At 32.6% G+C, this 10,763-nt stretch overlaps 1 protein-coding gene across 1 annotated transcript in view; it reads right to left on the bottom strand.

Moving 5' to 3' along the window:
• Positions 1 to 435: 435 nt before the first annotated feature.
• LOC145261017 (ubiquitin recognition factor in ER-associated degradation protein 1-like) overlaps positions 436 to 10,763 on the bottom strand; it is a 52,572-nt gene continuing 42,244 nt past the window's right edge. The window contains exons 9-12 of the mRNA XM_080119143.1: positions 10,239 to 10,274; positions 7,755 to 7,843; positions 6,288 to 6,363; positions 436 to 573 (exon numbers count right to left, since the gene is read on the bottom strand). Of these exons, the coding sequence (XP_079975269.1) occupies positions 514 to 573; positions 6,288 to 6,363; positions 7,755 to 7,843; positions 10,239 to 10,274 (261 nt within the window). The 3' untranslated portion in view covers positions 436 to 513. The remainder of the gene's footprint in view (positions 574 to 6,287; positions 6,364 to 7,754; positions 7,844 to 10,238; positions 10,275 to 10,763) is intronic.

Here is a 10,763-nt window from a genome sequence, read left to right as displayed (position 1 = left end):
TCATAATTATATAAAAAATCCATCCCTTCAAAATTATATAAAAAAAATCCATCCTCTCAAAATTATATAAAAAAATCCATCCCCTCAAAATTATATAAAAAAATCCATCCCCTCAAAATTATATAAAAAAATCCATCCCCTCCAAATTATATAAAAAAATCCATCCTCTCAAAATTATATAAAAAATCCATCCCCTCAAAATTATATAAAAAAATCCATCCCCTCAAAACTTTATATAAAAATTCATCCCAAAAGTTTATAAAAAATCTATCCTCCAAAATTTATATATAAAAAATTATATTAAAAAAAAAAAACCCATCTAAAAATATTTATATATAAAAAAATGTATTCCCCAAATATTTCTATATAAAAAAAAAAATGACATCTGTAAATGGTTATTTTTTTAGTCATCAATAAAATAAAATAAAAACAAGGAAAAATAACTTAACTTTTATTTTCTTATATTGATTAATTTATAACAAGTAAAAAAAGTTGTTGGGTCATAACAATCAGTTACTTTTTTCCAAGAGTTTGGCCAGAACCAGAAAAGGTTTCAAATTTATTTTTCATATCCTGCAATGAAACAAGAATAAATAAAAGAAATAATCAATATTCATCACAAGAACAATTATTGAAACAATCAAATACAAAAGTTGGGCTCATTTCTTGCACAAACGGTAATGTCAAAACATGTTATTTCAAGTATACATGATGAAAGCACCCTATTTGTTTTATATGTGATGTCAGTATTAAAGTTAATTAATTGGCATAATGCTGAGTAAAATGATACTTTGTTAATTAACTATACTTTTTATTATTTTTTTTATTCAACAATTGTTTTGAATTTAATATTACAAATATTTTAAGAATATGGTTTTATTCTGTGGATAAATGCAAGTCAATGGAATTCAGAAATTCTAATGATGGTGGGTTTTCTTTTTTTGATTATGATGACAGGACATTTGTTTATGCACAACTTTTGTGTTCCTTTTTTGGTTTATTATTTGGAGGAACTGACTTGATTTTCAATAAATTGCAATCCATTTATAAATCATAAGTTAAAAGCAAAGCTTCCTCTCATGCATACGTACACACACACAATCACCCAAATTAATTTTGTTTCTATTTTTTTGTATAGGTCAAATTTAAAAAAAATTAAGATGGATAGTAGAAAGTGTAACTTAGGTTTATTATTAGCAGCCTCATAATTCTCACTTCCCTTTTTGTCCTTTAGTCCACACATTTCATGAGCAATGTTTTGGACAAAGAGGGAAGAATTACTGTCTATCCATTTAACACATATTATTGGTTAATTTTGATATCGAAGTGGAATTTTTTTAGCTCCTTACATCAATGCATGCCTTATCTGGGGTGATTTTTATTTAAAAAAAAATGTATAAAAATTACCAAAATATTAATATGTATGCATTCTCTATAAATAAATGAGAAAGCGTTTGCGTTTACAACAATGAAATGTTTGAATTAAAACTTTTATTTCAAGTAGTGAACTGATGAAGTTATCTAGTAGTTAAATAAAACATATGAAAACTGTTTTGTACAATTTATGAGGCCTTCATGCCTGTTATTTATTACTGATTTTGTATACTAAGACAAAGATATTTTCTTTTCCAACCACTATTTCCACAACTCATAGAACCCTTCTCAAAAGTCTAACATACAAAGTCCTTGGCTTCACATGTATCATAAATTGGAATACATATGCTGCCAATTTCTGCTTCAAGTATTTTAGCAAACTTTGCGAAACAATAGTGAGCATCTAGTATTTAATACTATTGTTTCACATGACTGTACTAGCATAATCAAGTCATCCCTAGAATGACATTAATGCTAACTGTAGTGCTTTCAGCAAATCCTTTGACCTGGTGTGTGTTTGGGCACATCAAGTCAGAGGATTGAGCATGGAGTTTATACTAGAGATGAATCAATTATGCTGGCATGGGTATATGGAACAGTCATCCTACTGGATAAAATGTTGCAGAAGCATGGATGTGTTAAATTGCAGGAAGCTTGGCCGGACAAAAAAAACATGGGAGCAGGTGGCTACACATAGTGGAATTTGGAGGCAACTGAATCACAAGAACTGAAAAGTGTGCTTGCATAATATAAAAAAAAAACATCCCAACCCTTGATTAGGGAAAAGTGACATTAAATGAATAGAAGAATAAGATATAGGATAGCTTATGTTTTACAAGAAAGTTATGATACTGAAATCGAGATTGATATAAAAGTTAAACAAATATTTTTTATTGCGAATGGATTTATTTACTTCAATGGCAAATGGAAACTTTGCGAGTTAATTATTAGTTCAATACAAAAAAAAATTTTTTTTAAACTTTTACTTACCCCAAACAAGGCACATTGCTACTGAGACATAAGGGGTAACTGAGAATTAGTGTCCATATTAAAAGGAGCATTATAAATGGGGAGTTTTGCAGCAAGATGCTTTATCACATATTTAACCTTTTGCATTTTGGTACAATCAGAGGAGCAGGGAGAGAGTTTCAAAACCAAGCAGTTCGAGGCAAGGAGTGATTAGAGTAGAAAGCCTTCTGACATATGAGAACCTCTACAGTGAAAGGGTAGGATTTTGCTTCTTATTAAGTCAGTCAGTAATATTTATATTGAGAGGTCACCAGTGCAACATTCTGTTTAAGTACATGTAAAACAAGCACAGGGATACAACATTATGGTGATGGTACACGAGTTGGAGCTTGGTAGACAGTGTGGAATCTATTAGATAAGAGGCGCTTTTTTTTTTCTATGTTTAAGAGGGAGAGACTAGTGGTTAGTGCACCAGCTCAGATGTAACAACAATACTTCATGCATGAACGAATGATGGTTTTGTAGAGATATAGGATATAGGTTTCTATCATGATAGGAGCCCATCTCCTTTGCAGCAGACTTGTTTTTTTCTTTTTTGTTTTCCAGTTATGATGTCTGTTGTGGAACAGGCTTGCCTAAATCCATATTGTTGGTCAGTCAGAAGTTTAGCATCTGTAAGATGATGAACTAGAGCTTGGTTAATTATGGACTCAAATATTTTGGCAAAAAGTGGGAGGAGGTTAATGGGGCAGTAATTTACTGGGTCAGTTCTTTCGACAGAATTCTTGAAAACTAGTACCACAGAAGCAGTTTTCCAGCAGGCAGGAAAGCAAGATTCATTAAGGCATTTGTTGTAAAGTTTAGAGAAGATTGGAGCTACTTTGGCGGAGCACGTTTTTAATAGCACAGCCGGGATGAGATCAGGTCCACATGCTTTTGAAGTGTCAAGATTTTTTATGATAGCATGCACCTGAGAAGGGGTGAGTTTCAGATCGTCTAGTGTGGCGTCTGTCCGCAAAGGAAAGTCCGGGAAAGGGTGGTTAGCCGGGTTCAGCGTGGAGTTGGAAGCAAACTGACTGGCAAGCATGTTAGCCTTCTTGGTTGCTGAGAAAACAACCTCATGATTGTTGGATAGTGCGGAAATTGTTGATTGCCCATTATTTACTACACTGTTGTAGATTTATCAGAAGTCACAGGTTCCTAATTTCTGTGCTTCGATGCATTTTTTGGTGATTTCAGTAAATTCTCTCTTAGCTGTCGCTATTTTTTTCTTAGTTACTTCTGGCTTCTATATACTTCTGTCTGTTTGAACTGGATTTATGTCAGTTAAATCTGCAGTACGCATGCTGCCTTTGTGCGATGGCAGCTGCATATTTTGAAGTAAATCATTGGGGAGAGTGGGGCTTGCTATAAAATTTGTTCATGTGAACATATGCTTCAATTGCTGTTTTGAACCATTCAGTGGTCTCATTGCGCACTGTTCAGCAGGAAGTGAAAAGATATTTCGCCATGGGGTGTTTCTGATGAGATCCTGATGGCTTCCTAGTCAGCGTTTTTATAATATCTTGTTGTTTTGAGCAATAGCTCTTCCGTTTTGGCTCTAGAGTTTAGGGCAATTTCAACTATTATCACTACATGATCAGCATTTCCAAGTGGGCTGTGGGCATTCGTAACACAATCATCAGGAACTGTGGTTAGAAACAGATCTAAAAGTGATGCGTGTTGTTCTTGCTGGTCAGGGAAACGGGTTGGAAACATAACCATCTGTGATAGGGAATGAGTTATAGAGAAGCTATGTGTTGTGGTACCAGCTGCGTTTGTGTAAGTAGAAAATCCAAGGCAGCAGTTGTGGTGGACATTGAAGTCTCCAAATACATGCACTTGTGCGCAAGTGTGGAGGGAAAGTGCTGTATCTATGCTGTCAGAGACTTGGCAATATCTTTATGCATTTGTTCCAATTAAAGTTACCCCTGAATACTAAGCTGAGAAGATTGAATGATTGATTTTCAGGCAGGGTGCTATTAGCCATGGCAATCAGTGGTTGAAAAAGTTTCTTATAATTGATAAAGGAAAGGAGTTTTGATTTAGTATCATTAAATATTACTATCTATTTACTTCTTTTTTGGTAGGGATTGTACATTATTTAAAAGACATTACAATATCTGATTAGTTGTGATGAGAGGCAAGATTTTCTGTATCATTGTGATTGGAAGGGAATAGCCACAATTTTTTTCTTTCATCATTCCATTCACTTTAACATCCATTTTTTCATGTTCACATGTGCTAGATGACTTTTATAACTGACTTCTAAACTAATCTGTCATCTAAGATATGTTTAAAACTTACAATACACACCCATTGTATCATTTTTATATAATTTCTGTACATATAACGCATGTCCTCAAACCCTCACTGGCCAGGTTACATTTTCGTACATCACACTGCATACACATACCTGGTAGATTCTTCTCTTAGTTGACAATGCTCTGTTGATTAATTACGGCAAAAGTTCTCTGAACTTACTCTATCTTGTGATCACACGAAAATCATCTCTTCCCTTCCTTTTAAAAATGAAATTAAATTATTTGCTGTATTTTTCAACAGAATGTTACATTTTAAATGGACTTAATATCAAAACAAAACCATTTTTCATTTCTTCCAAGTAAGCATCATTGAGAGACAATTTTGTCTGCAACAATTCTGTGGACATTATGTTTCAGAAGTTTTGAGATGAGGATCGATTATTTGGACTACTATTCTCATCTTGGATGTTATTCTGACAACATTTGGGCCAACATAACCTCAAATCTTCAAGTGTGTTTTACCGAACTACGAACAGAACTATTTATTTAAGTAATAAGAGTAGTCAGCTCTCATTCTGTCAGACATCATAGATAGAACCTTTAAGTAATTTGTAATTGTATTCTTTGTATCTTGTATCGTAATTATATCGCCTATACTGAGGATCGAACCTTCAACTTCCAAAAGCCTATCACTTAGAACTTATTATTTAGCACATTTATTCATTGTACTACGAGTCCTTGAAGACGTAAATTTTCATTGTAAATAATTAGTTAAATCAAACATGAATAAGATATTAAGAATTTGAATAATAAATACTTTAATTAAAGTCTCTGGATTTGGTATTAAATAATCAAAAAATTATTTAATTAAAGAAAAAAAAATATATATTTTTCTTATTTATATACTTCCATTTACCTTAAAGCAAGGGGTGACACACATGCAAAGAAAGGGGCTCCCTCTGCCGCTAGAAAACCTTTTGCACCTGTCAATATCCTATATCTCCAGAAGGCCACCATTCACATGCTTAAAGTATTGTTGCCACATCTGGGTTTGTGCATCAACCACGAAGCTCTCCCTCTTAGACAGAGTAAAAAAAAAAACCTTTAATTTAATAGGCCCAACACAGTCTGCCAAGCTTCATCCCCTGTCTCATTGCTGCAATGTTGCATCCTTGTGCTTGTTTTACAAGTACTTGAATGGAATGTGCTCTGAGAAACTAGCTGCTCTGGTGCAGCCTCGATGTAAATACACTCGACCAATCGAAAATCAATTAATTTCCAAAGCTCAATCCTATCCATTAAATACTGAGATCCTCAGATGCCAGAGATTTCTACTCTAAAACCCTATTTCAAATTGCTACTTTTTGGAATTCCCTTCTTGCCTGTTCCATTACCCTGACTGTACCGACATGCAGAAATTTAAATGTAATGTGAACAAACATCTCACTGCACAACTCCTCACTTTGGATTCTCTCAGTGGCAATATGCCATGTCTGGGGTGAATTAAAAAAATAGAAAATATTCATTTGCAAGAGAGCCAGGGGAAGTAATGCAACAGTCTTCATCGAACTTAAACATGGAACACAGTATATATCACGATGGCCAATTGAATACTAAAATAAAAGAAAGGGAAAAACTTACATTAATCTCATTTCGACGTCGTCCCGTCCTGATGAAAGATATTGTTCTCCGTTTAAAATCATAATTTGGAATGCCACTAAAACGATTTGAAATTTAAAAAAAAAAGAAAAAACAAATAAAACGATGAAATCAGCGAAATATGTTGAGTTTATCCAATTCAAATTCTACATATATAAATAGCCATTCCTTTGTGTATATTATTGAAAGAGAGATTTACGTAAAGTTATGTACATATGTTTATATATTTTTATGTGTAGAATTCACTCCTAAACTAATTTACAAAATATTGTGAAGTTTGAAACACAGCTGTTAAGTGTAAGGGGTTTTTAATGTGGGCTATATTTAGTTTAGGTTTATGCGAAGGGGATAAAGTGAAAATTCACCTGCCTCTGATTTTTATGAAATTTTAACTATAGAGATTAGACATCATTTGATAAATATTTCCAAATTTCAGTTTATTTCAGTTGTAACAGCCTCCATACTCATACTTCATTTATAATTACTCACTTATTATCTCTCTCTTCCCACTACTCCCTTTAAACTCTTCTCCCCAGCTATATATCAACTCTATTATATCCCTTACATTTAATTGTATTTATTTTTTTTATAATTTAAATTTATTTTTTTAATCTGTCCCTTATCCTTTATTTATATTGTTATCCTATTTAATTTTCCATTTCCAGGCTCATGTAAACATTGCTAGATGCCACAGATGATTTTATATTGTTACTTAGCTCTTTTCTCCTTTTCTGATGAGAAGCATTAGGCTTTGAAATGCTATGGTATAATGAGTTTCTATAATCTTTTTTATACAATGTTTTTTTCCTTATTAAACTGACAAATAAATCTATATATACCTACATTTATTTTATTTTGTTTTGAATTTATTATTATATATAAAAATATGACAGTGCAAATTAAATATATATTACAGAATATTAATTTATTAGAAACTGTTTATAAAATAAATATGCAAATTAAGAATACCCAAAGATGTTTGTGTTTGCAGATTATTATATATATGGTATTACCATATGTTATGTTGTATTATAAAGTGAGATAAACATAACCTGCTTCGATGTTAATAATTAGGGATGTGACAACAGCATATTCTTTTCATTGTTTTGACTCTTGAGTATATATCTGACACAGACACAGTTAATCAACCGAGAATCATATCACTCTATATATAACAGATCCACACCTGAGAGTCAAAACAATGAAAAGAATATGCTGTTGTCCTAGCCCTATTAATAATCATTAGGATAGATGGAAAAAAACTTTCACATTTTTTTAATTTAAAGATTTGCTAATAAGGAGTTTAGAGCTTGTAGTAGAAGTGCGTAGGGGTCTCTATTGATTCATGGGAAATGCTAGATGTGTCTTGTGGAGGTTCAGAGTTATAAATTTATCAAAATTAATGTTACTTTACTTCCAACTTTATAAAGAAGAACAAAAAAGTCTTACCGTCGGATAATGTTGTTTGTTACTGGTACAGCTTGGGTTTCACTGACCCGTTTTTTACCATCCAAACGATTACCTTCTCCTCCAAATTCCTGACACAAACAAAAAATAAAATGAATTAATGATATTCAAAAAAACATTTTGGTTTATTTTGACTACTATTCTCATCTTACTTGTTATATTCACAATGTTTTGGTCAATGTAAAGTCCCTACCCTGTCATATTCTGAAACATAAAACGTTATATCTTCTGTTTCCACACAATGAAAGAATATGGCCAGGTCTGCTGAAAAGAACATAATCTTCCTCTATAGAACTAGAAGACTTCTCACCTTGGCCAGTATCTCATATATCTATAATGCCACCATTTACCCATGCAAAGAATATTGTTGTGCACCAACTACAAATCTCTCTCTCAGACAGTGTACAAAAAAGATCACAAACCTAATAGGTGCTGCACTATCTGCCAAGCTTTAGCACCATTGCCACAATGATGCAGCCCTGCCCGTTTTACAGGTAGTTCCATGGAATATGTTTTGATGAATCAACTGCACTTGTGTTAGATATTGGCAGGGCAATGCCAAAAGGTGTGTTGGTCAATGCTTATTATTATAATCGTTATTAAAATTTGTAAAAATAGAATGTCAAAAAGAATGTTATCATAGCAAAAGAAATATTTACAGATAAAATTATTTATATTAAAATGTTGTAGAAAGGAATGTTAGTTTTCATAACTAGCATAAGCAAAATTGTTAACTTGGTGAAAAAGAATGTTAGAACAAAATGATGTAACAAGATAACTTAAAAATACATGTATCAATCAGTCAAGAGTTGGGAGTCAGAGGGAGAAAGATAGTCCATGGACAATAATGGTTCCAAGGAGAGGAAAATATTGATAGTAAAACTATAGGATCAGCTTTGCAGTTTTCCAATGGAGAAGCTTCAGTAAATAAACCTGCTGTAAATACCATAAAGACTGGATTGTATGAATCTTCATTTACAGCTTTTCCAAAGATCCATCAAATGCAGATCAACCAAAGATAGACCAGGTATGCTTTCCCATCGGTCGATGTAAAACCTCATAGACTGTTATTTCTCTCTTAATGTTATATGTCCTGTTTAAACAATCACTAGATGATCAATAAGCACGTTATTAGGTCAATGTGCTCCGTTACGTCAGCTGAAGACGTCTCAACATTTTGTAAAAAAATGACTTTTGTAAGTTTTCGGGTATGCTAAAAATGAATATCGCAGGTTGATTTCTGGTTGATTTGTAAACAGTTTTTAAATTATTTTTTTTTTTTATATATTAACAATCACGGCTTATCAAAGCACATAGATCATTCAAAGATAAGGGTTAATGGGTTTGACAGGTGGACAGTGAGATCATACTGTGAGGATTGGTAATGATTGTTTAAACTGGGCAGAGTTTGATTAAGAGGATGACTGAACAAGAACTTGCTAACATTGAACTTGAAAACTAGCTGCTGTCAGCTGGGAAGCAACCCTGTTTTCAACAGACGGATAGTTATTGGCAAGAAACTTTGCTCATGGAAGTTTTGTTTAGTTTTAGGTACACAAAGAAAAAAAGGAAAATTATTTACATCAGTATTGTACATATCAGTGCTTGGTATATCCTCAAATTTGTTGAGTTTTATCTCTTGGCAGGGCTACAATTTACTGTATTGCAATCTCATCTTTGAGGCTGAATTAGGATAGTTGAACTGTTTGACTTTTTCGACAAGAGTGGTTTTGAAAATAATAGGAACTTAGTCAGAAAGAAGGTAGTTGGCTGACAGAACTTTTGTTTCAGAGACATTGATCAACATGCTACATGTTTGATGGTAGTGTTGACATTATTCAAGGCTTTTAAGGAAAAAACAAACAAAAAAATAAACACCAAAACAAAATCTACCAACTTGTAGATGAGTTCTTTTGTAAGACATCGAAGAATGTGATCAAACCGACAAAGTCTCCTTTGGAGAAAAATCTCTATGATACCAATGATGTTGCATCTTGCATGGATGGTGCAGTTTTGGATCGGGTCGAAGAGATGAGATGTCGCAATCAGTACATGTCAAAAACCTCAAGTATGTGAGGATCTACTTCTCACAGAAGCTAGATAAAACCTTTGTTTTAGAAACATTGATCATCATATGACACATTTGGCGATGGTGTTGACATTATTCAATGATTTTGAGAAAAACATATTAAAAATATCAATGTCCGACAGTCTAAAAGAGTTACCTGCTCTTGTTCCAAGAAAATTATGTATGGATTATCTCCCTTTGTACTTTTTTTTTTCTTCCAATGTAAATAAAAGAGTACGTCTCGTTCGGATTTTACTCTAAGCTAACAATCCATGGTTCTGGTTATTTTTTTTTACTATGGAGTATAAAAATTGAAGCAAGCGAGGTATTTACATGTGTCTAACCGTTTGATTATTTCTCTTCACAAAAAATTAAAATGTTAAGTGTGATTTACATACCATGAATGGATCAACTTCCACAGCATCGACAGTTAACTAAAAAATATAAAAGGCAAAAACATAAATTAGAATAGAATTGTAACTAAAAAATAAAGTACTACAATTTATGGATCTGTGCTATTTTTTACTTAGAATTTTCAACTCAATCTAAATGGTAATAGATTCTGCTGGTCTGATTTTGGTATGAAATGAGATGAATATCTGCAAGACGACAATATTTTTTGGTGCAGTTATCTACATGCAATAAAGGAAATTATTCTGAATTAATGAGCCAATATTAATACTACAAGCTAATTTGACTCCTCACACAATAGTATATAACAATTTTTTCTGAGCCATTCTATGTTCAGAATTCTTTACATAGTGTTACTAGTTGATAGAGAGTGAACCATTATTGCATTTTCTGGCATTGCTCTGTTGGACTGAGATAATTGTTCTAGGTGGTCCATTTCTAGAACAGGTACTTTTATGTATAACATGTAAACATAAGAAACTGAAAGTATCTTTAAAAGTAAAAAATATGTT

This window comes from Euprymna scolopes, chromosome 37, assembly GCF_053919585.1.
Source record: "Euprymna scolopes isolate OS-2025 chromosome 37, ASM5391958v1, whole genome shotgun sequence".
NCBI classification, from domain to species: Eukaryota; Metazoa; Mollusca; class Cephalopoda; order Sepiida; family Sepiolidae; genus Euprymna; species Euprymna scolopes.
The sequence above is the reverse complement of the archived record's forward strand: the minus strand, read 5'-3'. Positions and strand labels throughout refer to the sequence as shown.